General features: G+C 44.6%; 2 protein-coding genes and 1 non-coding gene across 6 annotated transcripts; 2 read left to right on the forward strand and 1 right to left on the reverse strand.

Annotated features, from left to right (window-relative positions):
* The first annotated feature begins 10480 nt into the window (after positions 1-10480).
* LOC9648479 (beta-glucosidase 26) lies at positions 10481-13058 on the forward strand. Of its 3 annotated transcripts, XM_024667900.1 has the most exons (14): positions 10481-10768; positions 10829-10895; positions 10957-11015; positions 11073-11148; positions 11201-11266; positions 11334-11421; positions 11487-11727; positions 11795-11910; positions 11963-12180; positions 12238-12269; positions 12344-12443; positions 12492-12600; positions 12680-12855; positions 12905-13033. In XM_024667900.1, exons 1-14 carry the CDS (start codon positions 10631-10633, stop codon positions 12919-12921), a joined length of 1503 nt encoding a protein of 500 aa, XP_024523668.1. In that variant the 5' UTR covers positions 10481-10630; the 3' UTR covers positions 12922-13033. The 3 variants fall into 3 exon arrangements, with proteins under 3 accessions (XP_024523668.1, XP_024523667.1, XP_024523666.1); XM_024667899.1 differs by having other exon boundaries at positions 12680-13058; XM_024667898.1 differs by having other exon boundaries at positions 12344-12600; positions 12680-13058.
* Positions 13059-13768: 710 nt separating this feature from the next.
* TRNAA-UGC lies at positions 13769-13841 on the reverse strand. Its single transcript has one exon. It is a non-coding gene; the product is annotated as a tRNA-Ala (tRNA).
* Positions 13842-14015: 174 nt separating this feature from the next.
* On the forward strand, positions 14016-15681 carry LOC9648475 (cyclin-U4-1). 2 transcript variants are annotated; one of them, XM_024667901.1, is made up of 3 exons: positions 14016-14722; positions 14991-15321; positions 15386-15681. In XM_024667901.1, the coding sequence occupies exons 1-2, from the start codon at positions 14310-14312 to the stop codon at positions 15280-15282; spliced, it is 705 nt and encodes a 234-aa protein (XP_024523669.1). In that variant the 5' UTR covers positions 14016-14309; the 3' UTR covers positions 15283-15321; positions 15386-15681. The 2 variants fall into 2 exon arrangements, with proteins under 2 accessions (XP_024523669.1, XP_002994358.2); XM_002994312.2 differs by having other exon boundaries at positions 14991-15681.
* The last annotated feature ends 295 nt before the right edge of the window (positions 15682-15976 follow it).

Consider the following 15976-nt stretch of genomic DNA (forward strand, 5'->3'; position numbering starts at 1 on the left):
ATCCTGTTCACTAGAGTTCTTTCGTGGGAATCCTGGGGATGATGTGTATCATTGATTTGATCACTTCATGGTGATTGCCACATATCATTCTTGGGATGATGCCCGACGTTTGCATAAGTTTCCCACGTATTTCCAAGGGAGGGCACTGCAGTGGTACAATGGTTTGAGTGAAGCCACTTGTGGGGATTGGAGTGTTCTCCTGAACGTCTTCAAACACACATTCAAACATGCCAACAATCATGATGATGTCTTTTAGCAATTGCATTGTCTTTGTCAAAGGCTATTTAAATCGGTGATGCAATTTGGTGTTCGTTTCTGAAGCTTCTTGCTTTGTGCGAAGCCAAATATGTCGAAGCAAATCAAGCTTGAAATATTGTGGCCAGCACTTCGTCAAGATTTTGTTAGACTTGTGCATGCATTTGCTTTAGCCACCCTTAACGATACTCTTTGTTTGGCACAATGTTATGAAACACTTCTGTCGTACGGTGAAGCCAATTTTCATTCTTTATGGCAACAATTATATACATGCATATGCACAGGATGAGGCAAACTTGGTTGTGCGTGTGAGCAATCTCGAACTTGGGTTGCAGTCATTGTGGGTGGTGCTAAATCAAGCTTTTGACCTCATTCTTGGTATAAATTAGTTGCAATGCAATCATGCCAAGTGTAACTTTGAGGTTTCTCCTTCTTGTATTATACTTTTTTATATTTCATCTATTTCTTTCACTTTTATACGTCTTTGTCCCTTTACTTCTACTTCTACCTCCATTACTTTTGTCCTTCCATTATTTCCTCCTATGATTCTTTCTTGTTTTATTCTTCCCTTTTTCCAATCCCTTTGACAATCTTTATATTGCAACGGTTGACCACCTTATGAAGGAGTATTCTGATCTCTTTGAATTTGACCTATCGTCTAGGGCCAAGATTGCCACATTCGATTCTAACTAGGGATGCTCGTCCAATCAAAGTTCCTGTTCGTCGTTAGTCACCCAAAGAGATCAAGATTTTACATGCAAATGATAAAGGGATGTTGGAGAAGGGTGTTATTTGGAAGTCAGGGAGTCCTTAGGCATATAAACCTCATCTTATAACGAAGCCTGATGGGAGTATTTGTTTCTGCATCGACTATCGTATGTTAAATGAAGTGACAATCCAGGATGCGTACCCTCCTCCTCACACTACTAATCTCTTGTATTGTCTAGGGTGAAGTCATTGGTTCACCAAGCTAGATTTTGCTTCTGGGTACTAGCAAGTACCGATGGCCAAAGAAGATATTCCTAAGATTGTTTTTTGTACATTGTTTGGTTTATACGAGTTATTGGTGATGCCGTTTGGTTTGAACAATGCTACAACAACTTTTTAGCAGATGATAGACAAAGTTCTTTACAATATGCCAGAGATGACTGCTGACTTTATTGATGATGTATTGATCCACTTGGAGGGGATGTAGGAGGAGCACATTTGTGATATTTATAAAGTGTTGGATCAGCTGCGAAACATTGGTTTAAAGTTGAAGCGGTTGAAGTGCATGTTTAGGTCCAAGGACACAACATATATTGGGTACCATATTTCTCATGAGGGTTTGCAAGTTAATCTTGACAATCTTGTGGTTATTCTAAAGTTCCCTATTCTGAAGTGTGTGAATGATATGCTACACTTCCTAGGCAAAGTGTAATATCTCGGTCATTTTGTGAATCATCTTTTTGATTGCATTACACCGTTGTGAGTGTTGTTAATGTCATCTTTCATCTGATCTCTGGATTGTGAGCAAACGTTCGTGGATCTCAAAAAGCTATTAACGATTCCTCCAATTTTAGCATATTCTAATTATATTCAACCTTTCATTTTATGTGTGGATGCTTTTGATATTGGTCTTAAAAGTGTGTTGATGCTAAAGAGCCCGAGTGTGCCTGATCAGTGCCATCTTATTGCATATATAAGCCATACATTACAACCAACAGATGTAATGTATGGAGGTGTGTTGATGCTGATGCCCTTTCTCGAACTCCTCTTCCTTCTCCACTCTCTTTTTATGTTTTTGACAAGCCTGTTATTCCGGCATCTGTGGATTTTCTAAACGAGGATTCTGTACTGTTAGCGGTTGCTGTACTTGACGTTCTGTGTCCACAAGGTACAGAGCAACATTTACCTTCTCATGATGAGATTCGCGAGGCTCAAAAGCTTGAGCCATGGATTCAAAGGTTTTGAGATGGATTTGAAAATCCTTTATCACTTGCTAATGACTTACCATTCCGGCATTTACATTCTTAATATCACCTTAAAAATAGCTTTTTTTATTTTGTGGGAACGGATCCTGATGATCTTTTACGGCTGATGGTGCCTTCCATATTTATTCCACTGTTTCTCCATGCCTACTAAGCTTCTCCTATTCTAGGTGGGCATATGGGACATTGTTGTATAACCGAAGATGCGACATGATGTTATCCAGTATGTGCGTAGTTGCATTTAGTGCCAAGCTCATAATACTCCCCCTCGTGCCGTGGAACGATGGTTAGAATCAATTGCAGTTTCCCGTCCATTTGAGTTGGTGGCATTTGATTTTATGAGACCTTTTCCATGATCGACTGCTGATAATGAATGGTATTATTGCTTTTGACTATTTGACTTATTGGGTAGAAATTGGTGCTCTTGCTAGTGCCTCTACAACTGTTATTAGATACTTTCTCCTCAATCGAGTGGTGTTCCAACATTTTTTTCCGGAGCGGATTCTTTCGGATAATGGTCCCACATTTATGGCTAAGGCATTTCATGTTTTGACATCTCGGTTGGGGATACGCCACACTTTCATGAGTGCTTATCATCCATAGTCAGATAGTTTGGTGGAATGGCTCGTTCAGACATTTAAAGGAATGATCGCGAAGTACATAAACTTTTAACATTCGGATTGGGATGGTTATTTGTCGTCTCTTTAGTATGTATATGTCATAGGGGTGCAGAGTTTTGTTGGTGCTTCACTATATAAAATTTTATATGGTCCTAATCCAATATTACCAATGGAGCTGGGTTTACTTTTGCGATTGCCATGAGTTGCCGATGCTAGGTCATAGAATCAATATTTGATAAGCATTCTTCCACTTGTATGAGCAAAGTTTGCCGAACACTTAGGCTGTGTACAAGTGGGGCAACAACAACGCTACAACTCCCATCATCGTCCACCTGTAGAGTACAAAGTGGATAACTTGGTGTTAGTTTGTTTTCCCCATTTTATGGTATGTGGTTTATCGAAGGGGCTCTTTGCTCAGTGGAAAGGACCGTATCAGGTGTTACGGCAAGTCGGACTGCAAGTTTATGAGGTTCAGCATGACATCTAGCAGGCCGATCCTCCAGAAATTGTGCATGTGTAGCAGTTAAAATGCTTTATACAAAGGGATCAGGAACAACTGATACCACCTATAGATTTGCTAATGCCTCCTCTTGACATTCCTCTAGATCCCAACCCATCTACAAGAGAACCCTGATGGTCTTCTATTATTCTGAGAGGAGGGGATGATGTGAGGTTCAAGTGTATGGCTACGATGCCATATATTAATATTAGCATAGTGGGATTTTGGTAGCCATTAGATTGATTTCAATCTGGACCACTTGCTCTTGTATATAAACTAGGGTTTTTGGGTTAAGTGATATGCATATTTTTTATATCCCCTTTCCATATTTCAAACACCCACAAATATAAATAAGCCCCTCCAATTTAGCATTTGAAATTTTTGGCGCTTTAATCTACCACTTATGCCTCACACATGCCGATCACAAAAGTAGTCTAGCTCAATCGATCAGATAGTTGGTGATGATCTTGCGTGTTCTAGTAGATTTTTCATGTCCTCCCCTCTACCTGTCTTCCCTTAAAAGAGCTCGCTTCCTTTGGCCTTCCATTGCTGGTGTTAGTGGGAGCTAGATAGCTCATACGGTTGAAAACTGGTAGAGGTTGAGCTCTATAGGGCCTTCCATATGGACCTACATGAATAGAGGGCCTATTGCAAGGAGCAAGGGACCGCCTGGAATTGTTCCTATAGCATATTAGGGCCTCGAGACATTTTACAAGGTTGCATATGTTCTTGTAAAATTAAACGATAAATAATTTCCAACTATTATATTAAATTAAACATGGTCAAAATTTACAACAAAATTAAAACCTCAAAAAAACAAAAAAAAATTGCACATTGCATGTAGCAACACTTGGTTTGCTTAATAGAAGTGTTATTCTTACCTATTAATCCAATTGATCAAATAAAGTTTATAATTATAAGCATGTTGTAATTTATAAACACAAGATTAATCTTATTACATATTAACCATTAGATGATAGAATAAAAAAGAATATACAAGAAAGGGTTTAAGAAAGTTTATAAATTATAAATACAAAATTAATCTAAATGAATAACAACCATTAGATGGTAGAATACCCTAGAATATTCAAATATATTTTAGATATATTCAATACCATCCAGTCCTCCTACAGGTTTGCTTAAGCAAACCAAAAATTAATTGCTATGCATTTGGTTTGCTCAATGGTAGTTTTATTATTACTTATTAATCCGATTGATCAAATAAAGTTTATAATTATAAGCATGTTTATAATTTATAAACACAATATTAATCTCATTGCATATCAACCATTAGATGATAAAATAAAAAAGAATATACTAGAAAAGGTTTAAGAAAGTTTATAAATTATAAATATAAAATTAATCTAAATGAATAACAACTGTTAGATAATAGAATATCCTAAAATATTCAAATATATTTTAGATATATTCACTGCCATCCCCTTAAGCAAACCAATTACAATAGATTTATGGACCCTGTGGGACGATCAAAGCGAGGAGCACTTCAATAGCACCCAAGGATCTGCTGGATGCCGAGGGTGGTGAGATCAGAGTTACTTGCTTCAACAACGGTGTGGTACAAGCATGCTCAGGTCAAAGGGTCCCTCTGCAGAAGCAGTTCAATCACTTGAACGACTGGGAGATTATGTTCAAGAAAGCTTCAGTGCTACAATGGAGGACATTACAGCCTGCAGCTGAGAGACAGGTCTGGCAAGACCATCGAGATCACAATGTTATACTCAAGAAGGACAGCAGTTCCAGGAGCTATGTCAAAGTCAGTCCAAGCAGAGCGAGTAAGCTATTTCAGCGGAAAGAGCCTGGGAACTATATCCAGAATCACGGTATCTTTGGCAGCGGTTTGAGTGTGAGGGCAGGCACGCACAGGCACAGTCTATTTCCAGGGAGGGAGTGGGCGGTGGTGGTCGGATGGAGAACAGGGAGTCAGTGCCACAGGTCAAAGACAAGCGGAGAAGCCCACGACCATCCACTTTATAAAGAGGGACAGCTTCTGTTACGGTGTGTCCACTGCAACTTGGAGACAGGCAGTGCAGCAAAAAGGTGACAAACAATGGAGATGGAACTTGGGGTGTGACTGACCGTCCCTGAGTGCGGCTACACTTCATTCAAACCATACAGGTGCTACTTGGCTTGCAGGAGGCTGCAGAAGAGCTCTTGGGCGCCAAGGACCTCTTTATGTGGAAACAGGAGGGTAACAATTGGTTCCTCAACCACATTGCCAGCATCCAGTTCACTCAGCATTATTGGTGTTCATGTAAATTCCAAGAAGGACACTATCCTTCATTTGAGCATCACACCACCGTTGGAGAGATTGCTAGGTCCAAAACTTCAATTGTTCAATCAGTTCTGTCATCAATGTGCTGAGGGTGGCTATCCATACCTTGAGAGTGTGCCACCAACCTTTTCCAAGAGCTTGGGCCATATGTTGTGATTCAGCAATTGCTGTGTCTGCAAGTTTCTGCCTGCAGAGAAAGTATGGACTTTGTGTAACGTCTCCAAGCAAGAATTTCCATAGGGAGTAAACCTATTTCCAGAACCATGATCAGGTATGGAGCCTTGTACACTTTAAATTTTGCTGAGATGAAATGCTTATTGATTGCCTCGAGCTTGTCCCATGTGGTCTTGCTTAATCCTAGACCTCAACTTTCTACTCCATACAAGGCTACCATCATTACCTTTGTCTTGTAATAGGTGTGTTTGGCTTGACAGCAATTTGATTGGGCCCTACTCCAGTTTTCTGCGGGAGGCATCGATCAATAGTGTATCTTAGGTTTTCTTCGTGTGGTCCCTTGTAGTGGAATTTGCTTGCTGTGTCCAGGCCAAAATCCATCATTTTTGTCTTACTCATGTTGACAGCAAGGCCCATGGAGTCTCAAAATTGTGCCAAGGTGTGTAGTTGGCGTTAAAGTTCTAGCTGTGACGTGGCCAATAGAAGGAGGTCGTCCATATATATGAGCAGCTGCAGAATCATCCCAGCAAGCAAGATCGAGGACCTGCCATGAGAATTTCCAGCCCAGAGGGCAGGCCAGGTTCCGACCGCATTATAGTTGCATCAACCACTTGGTGACGCTGTGGGTAGCCCTGGACAAACTGCGTGCCCATAACCTCAGTTTATGCCTGCTATGTCAACATAGTAAAAAGACTTTGACAAGGTATCAAGGAGACTATTCACACGACTTCATGAGCTAAACGTCCCACTGAACTCATCAAGCTCATTCAGAGGCTTTACAAAAACGTGAAAGCGGACATTCTATAGCATATTCAGATTGACTGTGACACGGGTGTCCAACAGGTTGTCCCTTGTCACCCACTCTTGTTGGCCTATTCATTGACGCTCTACATCCTTTGGCTTCCGTCCAGCTCACGAGATGTTGCTCCACCACTTTGGCCAGAAGCTTTGCGAAGATTGTTGAGATCATTATAGTACGATAGTTGGAGGGTAGTGCTGGATCTCCTGCCTTGTAAATTGGTACAACTCTATTGATGTTCCAGGTCTGTGGAAAACCATGTTGGATGATTTCATGGAAAAGTTGGCAAAGGATGGGGGCCAGGTCAAGAGCTTGCAATAGCTCAGCCATGAATCCATAGACATCAGCAGCCTTCTTGCGTGGGAGAGACTGGACTGCTGCCTTCATCTGCTCTATGGTGATTTGAAGAGCTGGACATTGATCACAAGCAGTGCCAAAAATGTTCAAACTCCGAGCTTCCTACCTCATACAGCTGGTGAATATATTGAACCCGGAGTGTGATGTCCTTGATGATCACGTGCTTATGGAAAATACAATAATCTTTGGAAGGTTTACACCTCACTTCCAAGGCCTGCTGTGCATTAAAACATTTAGCGTGGAAGCGAGCTCATGCCATGGCTACTTTCCTTGAAATCTCAATGTAGAGACTGTGCTGCCAGGTGTCCCCTTCATCTGGCTTGCTTGTATGCCGTGTGAAGCCGATGGCACTCCTTGTTCCACCAGGGTTTGACTGGTAAGCCACGCTGCTGACGTGGCTTGCAGTGCCGTAATGGTTATGTGGCCCGGAAACTTATCTAGATGCCATGTTGTCCTTGTCTCCAGAGTTCTTCCACCGTGCATTGCAGAGCAAATGCATCAATGGGGCACAATCGATAAATCACTAATGCCTTTGTTAGCCATCCAATTTGAGCTTTTCCCCTAGCATGACTTAGGATAGTGAAGGCCGGTCCGACTGGTCAACGAACTCTAGTTGAAAGTGAGTCCGAGTTCCCTAGTAGGTAGTCAATTGTGCTGCACCCGACCTGTAGTTCCCCAAGATGTTGTTGTTGCCACACTGGGGACATTGCTAGAGTTGGGGAAAGCTGGAATCCCGTTCAAGATCCATGTTTCAGTTTCTTGGCAAAAGTTGAGCAGCGTTTGTCCCGTCCGGCGGTCAAATCTATCCCGACTGTGGCGTCTCCATTTCAGCTCCTCTGATTCCCCATCTTCTACCATGTGAGATGCCTGATATGAGCCTGTGCGGCAGTTCAAATCACCGGCTATGATGACCATCAAATGCTCCGCCCATGTGTGGAACCGTTCTGCCAGTGTCGCAAAAGGGAATGGTGTACCCATGACAAAGTCTGGAGAGAAGTAGCAAACCACGAGGATGGTGTCCTTTTGCCTTGGCGAGCTTATGCGGATTGCTACAGAGTTGTTTTCCTCATCTTGAAACTGGAGTGAGACGCTTGTGATGGCTTGATCCTTGATGTAAATTGCGATTCCCCCATTTCCCCGGCCGGTTGGTGTTGAATTCCAGTTCCAGGACCAATGTGAGTAGCCTGGGAAGTCCGGCAACCTCCTTTCCGGGTGCTCCCAAGTTTCAACTAAGCAAAGGATGTCAAATCGATTGTCCAAGCCGGAGTTGTGGGGCAAGCCATGGCAGTGCCAGATGAGGATCTCAAGCTTGGAGTCAAACGGTATTGTGTAGTCCTTTGGTCGACCCATCCTTCTAGGCTTGGCTTTTTTAGAAGAAATATGTATTTACTTGTTGAACTTACATTGGATGGCCAAACTGCTACAAATGAGAGTTCGTGAAAATAAAAACCGATTCTTCTATCCACTTTCTAAAAAATGTGGAGGTGTTACTAAGTTTGCTGAAGCTGATCTTGGTTGCCGTCACGGCTGTGTGAAGGCCCTCCTATTCATCAACTTCTTCTGGATGGCACCTTGGAGTTTTGTTGCTGCAGTTTTCCCCAACAGTGCTGCCATTTTTTGGTCATGGTTGTCGTAGAAGCTTGGACGTTGCGTGGTCTGTACGGGTTCTTCCTCCTCTTCCTCTTGAGTTGCCGGCTGGCCCAAATGGAATGGGGCTGGGGTTGATGGAGGCGAGATGAGAATCACCTGATCAGTGTCGGTTGTGATGGTAGCAATGTTGCCTTTGCTACTTTTCCCGTCCCAGTTCTAGAGCCTTTCGCTTTTGCTTGGGCCAAAGCTCTGCCTGGTGGTGCCTTTCGCTTAGGGGCCGAGCTCAGTGGCGGTTGTGGTTCTGAGAGCACCTTGGCCTGGAGCCCGAGGTATATCTCCTTGGACTTTTTGTCCGGGAAAACTCCCATCGCGATCCTAGGTTGCCTTGGCTTCTTCCTCGGCTTGGCTGGTGGAGATGATGCGTCACTTGCCTCAGGGAAGGACACCAGATTGGCTCCTTGGGTATCCTTGGATGGGGGCTTGTCCTCCCATTTCCCTTCCAGAACGTCCTGGAATATAGACATCATCAGTTGCATAGCGGCTGTTTTGTTACATGGGTGGCTTGAACTTGTCAAGGCCTGTGTTGGGTGGTGCTGTTGCCACTGGTGTCATGAAAGTGGTATCCGGTTCTTCTGGTACAGTTGTCTTTGGATTCGAAGTAGACGCAGGTGGGGGCCGCTTCTCCTCTTCGGCCGTCGTTACGCCTAGGATGTGCCAGAATCGCCATCCCTTTGAGAAGTCCCTTCGAGACACGTCTACTTTGTTAGGGACATTCTTGAACTTTAGCTTGTAGTAATGACGTCCGTACTTAATGTGAGATGGCAACCTCAAGTCCACTGGGACTGCCACTTTGACCTCCCCAAGGGTGCTGTCTGCTTTGATTACTTTTCCCAAGCTACGCAGTGCGTCCTTTGCTGTCTCCATATCTGTGCGGTGCCCGTCCAACTCCAGCATCATCATCCGGGAAATGTGGTGGTGGTTCTGCTCCGTAGGCTTGAACATAAGCCAGCTTCCCGTCCCTCGTGAACGTACCCTCCGCCCACACATGCTTCATTTGGTCGTGGTGCTGGAAGGTGACAATGAGCTGAGTTGAGAGGGGTGTGGATTTTGAAGTCTGCTGCTTGGTGTTAGTCCCAAATGTGCTGCCCAAACCATCCTAATCCTGGCGTTTGAAACTTGGATCGTCAATCTTGAGAATCAAGCTGAAATACTCCACATCATCCTTCTCTTCCAGATTTCCGAATGGCAAGGGCAAGTGTTGGTCCCTCGTCGCGGAGCGGCTTGGGTAGCGCGGGCTTCCAGGCTGTAGGTCATTGCGCTTTCGTCACCACCGAGAGATCAACCAATCGCCAAGCCACTTCCGCTCAGACAGGTATGGTCACCACCGCAGCCAAAATGGAGGAGTTATAAACCCCAATTAATATATTTAATTGTTTATCCTCACCACTCAACTTCACTAGTAGTTAGGAAAACCCATATTTTATCGTCCACATGTGAATTAAAACGTGTCGCGACTTGGTCCTCAAGACTTGGTCGAGATTGTCAATGGTTGTGGTCGACAAATAAATCCCTGTCACGATGAGATCCTCTTATCGTTTCTGGAAGAGATTGTGGTCTCTACAAGAAGCTCTGGCCACATTTCAGGCACGTTTTGTGAAGCATTCAATCAGCACAAGAAAATGTTCAAAACTATTGGCACTCCACCTCTTTAGGTTCTTGAGAATGTAAAGGGAAAAGAAGGAAAATAAATAAATAAAAATGTTTGCAAGAAACTTCAAAGAGACTTCCCAAAATGCTTACTCGAGAGCCAAAACACGAGACGCTTTCGTTAAGCAAATCAGATGGTAGTTGAGGTAAAGCTGTTTGAAAATCAGGCTCAAACGACGCCTTTTATCTTCTATCTAGGTCTGGTTCATACGCGGCCACGAATTACTCGTGGTCAAGGAAGAACACGTTGTTCTTCAGGTGGCCAATCAATTTTGCCGATGGTAGATATATTTAAAGCCCTGTCAGATCCCCCTAGAGATTGAATCTTTTGGGGAGATTCTGGAGTTTGATCTCTCCTTGCTCCCAATGGCCCTCTTGCTTTGCAATGCGGCATTCTTTCTTCTAGCTTGGCTCACGATCTCCGCAAGAGCCGATCAAACTGGCCTCAGCAGATGCGACTTTCCGGAAGATTTCATATTCGGCGCTTCAGCATCGGCGTTCCAGGTAGACAAATCTCGGGACCAAATTTCTCTCTTTAAAACTTGCGTCCGTTTCCTCTGTTAGTATGAAGGCGCTGTGGATGAGGGCGGGAGAAAGCCCAGCATCTGGGATATCTTTGCTGCGAACCCAAGTGGGTTTCTTTAGTCTCTTGCAAAGATCTAGCTCTCATTTCACGTGTTTCTGCCATTCAGGAAACATTGCGGATGGAAGTAGTCCAAACATCACGGATGATCAATACCATCACTACACGGTTTGTGCAAAGCAGAGCTTTCTAAAATCAAAAGCCCATGAACTTTTATCTTTCCAGGACGATGTTCTCCTGCTCAAGAACTTGGGGATGGATTCGTACAGGTTCTCAATCTCCTGGACTCGAGTTTTCCACGGTAAGGAGGATGAACTCAAGAACGCGAAACTTAAAAAAGTCTCCTTTGGCAGACGGTCGCGTGAATCCCGAAGGGATTGCGTACTACAACAACTTGATCGATGCTCTGCTGGAACACGGTAAGATCCAATCAATGCGGAGGATAGTTTTTATAAGATTGAAAGCACTGTTTACTTTTTTGGGCAGGAATCAAGCCTTTTGTCACTATCTATCACTGGGATCTCCCGCAAACTTTGCAAGATAAGTTTGGAGGATGGCTTAGCCGAGACATCGTGTAAGTTCCGGAAAAAGTTCTGCAAAGTTCTTCTTTGATGGAAAACTTCTCTCGATGTTTTGCAGGGACGAGTATTTGCGATTCGCAGACTTTTGCTTCCAGGCCTTCGGCGACCGCGTGAAAAACTGGCTAACTTTCAACGAGCCACACCAGCTGGTAAACGGAGGCTACGTCCAAGGATACTACGCGCCCGGCCGATGCACGGGCTGCCCGCAAGGAAACTCGAGCACGGAGCCATACATCGTTGGCCATCATCTCCTGCTAGCACACGCCAAGGCCGTCAAACTCTACAGGCGTAAATACAAGGTTCGCTTCCTCCAAACTCAAGGTTTTTTTTTTCTTTTCTCCAGTCCTTATCTGATTGACAAAGCAGGTCAACCAGCGTGGCGTCATTGGAATGACGTTAGACTCGTTTTGGTATGAACCATACTCAAGTCTTCCGAGAGATATCGCAGCTGCTCGTAGAGCTCTCGACTTTGAACTTGGATGGTAAGAAAATCTTCTCCGTTTTATCTCCGAGTGAACTCTCAGTTCTTCGCAGGTTCTTGCATCCAATTACGTTCGGAGACTATCCACAGTCGATGCGTCTCTACGTCGGGGATCGCTTGCCGGCTTTCACTGTCGAAGAGTCGAGAGATCTTCGAAACTCCATGGACTTTGTGGGCCTCAATCACTACACTTCTCGATACACTCAAGACAATCCATGGCCTAGCAACGTTCGTCCCGGCTACGAGAGTGACTCCCATACGCACTTTCTAAGTAAGCAATAGATTGATAGTTTCCTTGTGAATATATCTCACGAGCTCGATTTTGCAGCTCAAAGAAACGGGAATCCTATCGGAGGCACGGTAAACAATTCTCTAAAACACTTGTTTCTTCTTTTAATTGCTTGATCCTGATCTTGGGTCTGTTTGATTTATAGACTGGGACCTGGCTTTATGTTGTACCTTGGGGGCTTTACAATGTTCTCAACCACGTCAAGGAGAACTACAACAATCCTCCGATTATCATCACGGAAAATGGTGGGCTTGTCATGCTTGTCACTGGTTTTCTCAAGTCCAATTTTCCAGGATTGGTGGACATCGCCGATTCGAACACTTTTAGCGACAAGTTCATAAAGGATGGCGCAAGGGTTCAGTTCTATGAGTCGTATCTCACGAGCTTGCAGCAGGCCATCGCGTAAGCTTCCATAGGCCTGGTTCTTTCGATGAAAAATATTTCTCGTCTAAACTAAAGAATTTTTTTTTCCAACTCTCAGGGACGGTGTGGATGTTCGTGGCTACTATGCGTGGTCTTTTCTAGACAACTGGGAGTGGAATAACGGATATAGCCAAAGATTTGGTCTCTATTACGTGGATTACACGACATTGAAACGCTACCCAAAACATTCAGCACTTTGGTTTAAGCAGTTCCTCTCTAACACAAAATGTAGCGGTAAGTTTCTCTCTGTTTTTTTTACTGACTTAAGCTGGATTTCTAACAGTACTCGAGACTATGTAAAGCCAAAATCATTCTTTATTTTTTGTCTCTGGAGAGATGAATTGATTCATGGTCTTGAAATGGAGACCTTGTAAAGTATCATTGGAACCTTGTAAATAATAACAAGAAATATTCTCAGTTAAAACATAAATTTAAAACAAAAAAAAAAATGTCCGCACATAAACATCGACTTTGAGCTTCCTCCTTTACTTATAGCTCGTTACAGGTTCTTGCATTCAATTACGTTTAGAGACTATCACAATCGATGCGTCTTTACGCCGGGGATCGCTTGCCGGCTTCCACTGTCAAGGAGTCGAGATCTTCGAAACTCCGTGGACATTGTTGGCCTCAATCACTGCCTAGAAACGCTTTCTATTGGAGGCACGGTAATAATTCTATTGATTCGTCTCAATTTCATATCCTGATCTTTATGTTTTGTTTTAGAATATCAACCATGTCAAGCAGAACTAATCCTTCGATTATCACCGTGGAAAGTGATGGACCACTACATTTTGTGCTAGAGAGAAAGTGCTTCAACCAAAGCGCTGAATGTTTTCAAGGATGTGTGATCCATGTAATAGAGACCAAATCTTTGGCTATATGCGTTATTCAACTCCCAATTGACTAGCAAAGACCACGCCTAGTAGCCACGAACATCCGCACTGTTCCTGGGAGTTGAAAAAAACACCTATACTTTAGACAAGAAATATTTTCCATAGAAAAAACTATGGAATCTTATGCGATGGCTTGTTCGACCCAACGACGTCCATGGAAAATTGGACAGCTGACAAGAATGACAAGCACTCTTTTTTGGACAAGAAAAAAAAAACACCTTATTAAATGAAGAAAATCAAAATCATGGTTCGTATGGAGACGCCGGGTATCGATCCCGGTACCTCTCGCATGCAAAGCGAGCGCTCTACCATCTGAGCTACACCCCCGACTTTGAACATTTCCTGGAGCTTTCGTTTTTACTGAGTTTAACGTACAACAAACCACCCGCCCGTTACGGAGTTAGGGCACGTTGACACGTGGCACACTCTCGTTGCTTTTGAATTGTAGCACGTAAATAACGGCGCAAATCATCTTAGGGCTCCTTTCGGGTAAAAAAAAAATTATATCTTAGGGCTCAGTTCACGCTTAGTACAGGGAAGCGCGGCCTCGCTGGAGCGTATCACAGGGAATTCGAGGCGATTTCCAGCTCCGGCAGCGATCGGAGCTCCAGGGCCTGCATTGCGATCGCCAGCCGCGATTACTTCGCTTTAGGCTCGAATTCTGGCGGATCTGGGATGGAAGGGCCTCTCCAGCGCCGGGATTGCGGCATAGGGCGGCGAGCGGCGGGCTATGGCGGCTCGATTGTAGGCTGAGAGGACCTGCATTGCTCGCGGCGCGGCGGGGGTTCTTTGTCTATGGCGAGGGAGTGCCTGCTGCATGGGGGAAACCATGGCTCCGATCTCTACAGGCGCCTCGAGCTAAATCACGTCGATTCCCGGAGCTGCGAGAGGCCCCGGATCTTAGCCGTGCTGTCCTCGCTGCTGGATCGAGTGGTGGTGAAGAACGAGAGGTACGCCGCCAGCGCCACCGCAAACGGCCACTCCAATCTCACCGTCTTCCATGGCTTGCGCGCCCCCAGCATCAGCATTGACAAGTATCTGGAGAGGATTTTCAAGTACGCGAACTGTAGCCCCTCGTGCTTCGTCGTCGCCTACGTTTACATCGATCGATTCATCCAGCAAAAGCCCAGCTTGCCCGTCACCTCGCTCAACGTCCATCGATTGCTCGTCACTAGCGTCATGGTAGCGGCAAAGTTCCTGGACGACGCGTAAGTTCTACTCTCTCTCTCTTTTCTTTTGCCTCGTTTGGTTTTGGTCCAAAGCTGTTTCATTTGCCTTCCTTTCATGAAGTGGAGTTCTCTTGTGGAATCCAAGTTCTTCCTTGGTGGTGATTTCGGTCATAAGAGCTTGTCGCTTCTTTCATTTCGTTTAGTTTTGCTTTTGTTTCCTTCATGGCTTGGAAGCGCTTGTTCTTGGTCTTTCCATGTCCGAAAGGTTTTTGGTTTCGTGACTTTGTAACCATGGTTGCGTTTGCAGATACTACAACAACGCCTACTACGCCAAAGTCGGGGGCGTCAACACGCAAGAGATGAACCGGCTGGAGCTCGAGTTCCTCTTCCACCTCAACTTCCGGCTCCAAGTCACGGTCAGTGTGTTCGAGAGCTACTGCAACCGGCTGGAGAAGGAAGTGAGCGGCAGCCACATCGAGAGGCCCCTCCACATCCAGATTGGATGTGGCCTGGACGGTGGAGTCACCAGCGCTACTCAATCCAACGCCCCGGACAAGCAAAGGCTCCCCACTGTGAGATGCAGCATGGCCGGCCTCTAGCTCCGACCAAGATCTCGGGACTTTGCTCGGAGCCTCTTCGTAAGCTTTTGGTTTCTCTCGTTTGGTTTTTTACGCGTGGGCTTTGTGTGTGGATCTTTGCTAGAGTGCTTGCTAGCAACGAGAAGAAGAACGCCCAACAACAAGGCAGCCCCTGCCGCGTCTGTAGTGTTGTTGGTTTGTATTTGTGTACTACTACTGATTTTTTTTTCCTTTCCATCTCGCTTCATGGCCTTGGAGCTTCTTCTTGTTGGAGTTTTCTTCTCGCAGACGAGTGAAGCGTTTGTTTGGCCGGGTTTGGCCGAAGCATCTGTGGTAGAGGGTCCCCCAGACGTGAAAGTTTGTTCGATCCATCCATCTCTTTCGATCGAGAGTTGAAGTGTTAGAAAAAGCTTTTGGAGAGATGGCGAGCTTTCGACGTCAAGGAATATATATATATAAAAATCTTACAGCGAAAGCCGAACGAAGCAAAATCGTCATCTTCGCGTCGGCAAAACTTTGGCGTGGATCTCGCAAGAAAAAAAAAAGGATAGAAAACGATCTTGTATCACTATGACGCAATCTATTTTCCTTCTGACGCTTGTATCCTGTGAGCAACGCATCCATGAGCCAAAGAGTAAAACCAAAGTCGATATATTACAAACCTTTGATACGTTTCGTCTATCACTCTCGCAACTTCGAACAGGGTCTGCATCCC

Source organism: Selaginella moellendorffii, unplaced genomic scaffold (assembly GCF_000143415.4).
Source record: "Selaginella moellendorffii unplaced genomic scaffold, v1.0 SELMOscaffold_236, whole genome shotgun sequence".
NCBI lineage: Eukaryota > Viridiplantae > Streptophyta > Lycopodiopsida > Selaginellales > Selaginellaceae > Selaginella > Selaginella moellendorffii.

What these genes read in the sequence shown, in the direction of transcription:
- LOC9648479 (XM_024667898.1), top strand. Translation starts at nt 10,631, where the DNA reads ATGGCCCTCTTGCTTTGCAATGCGGCATTCTTTCTTCTAGCTTGGCTC. An exon ending in CTTCAGCATCGGCGTTCCAG is followed by an intron (nt 10,769 to 10,828) that starts GTAGACAAATCT and finishes TTCCTCTGTTAG; the next exon opens with TATGAAGGCGCTGTGGATGA. An exon ending in CGATGCTCTGCTGGAACACG is followed by an intron (nt 11,267 to 11,333) that starts GTAAGATCCAAT and finishes TTTTTTGGGCAG; the next exon opens with GAATCAAGCCTTTTGTCACT.
- LOC9648475 (XM_002994312.2), top strand. Translation starts at nt 14,310, where the DNA reads ATGGCGAGGGAGTGCCTGCTGCATGGGGGAAACCATGGCTCCGATCTC. An exon ending in GCAAAGTTCCTGGACGACGC is followed by an intron (nt 14,723 to 14,990) that starts GTAAGTTCTACT and finishes TTGCGTTTGCAG; the next exon opens with ATACTACAACAACGCCTACT.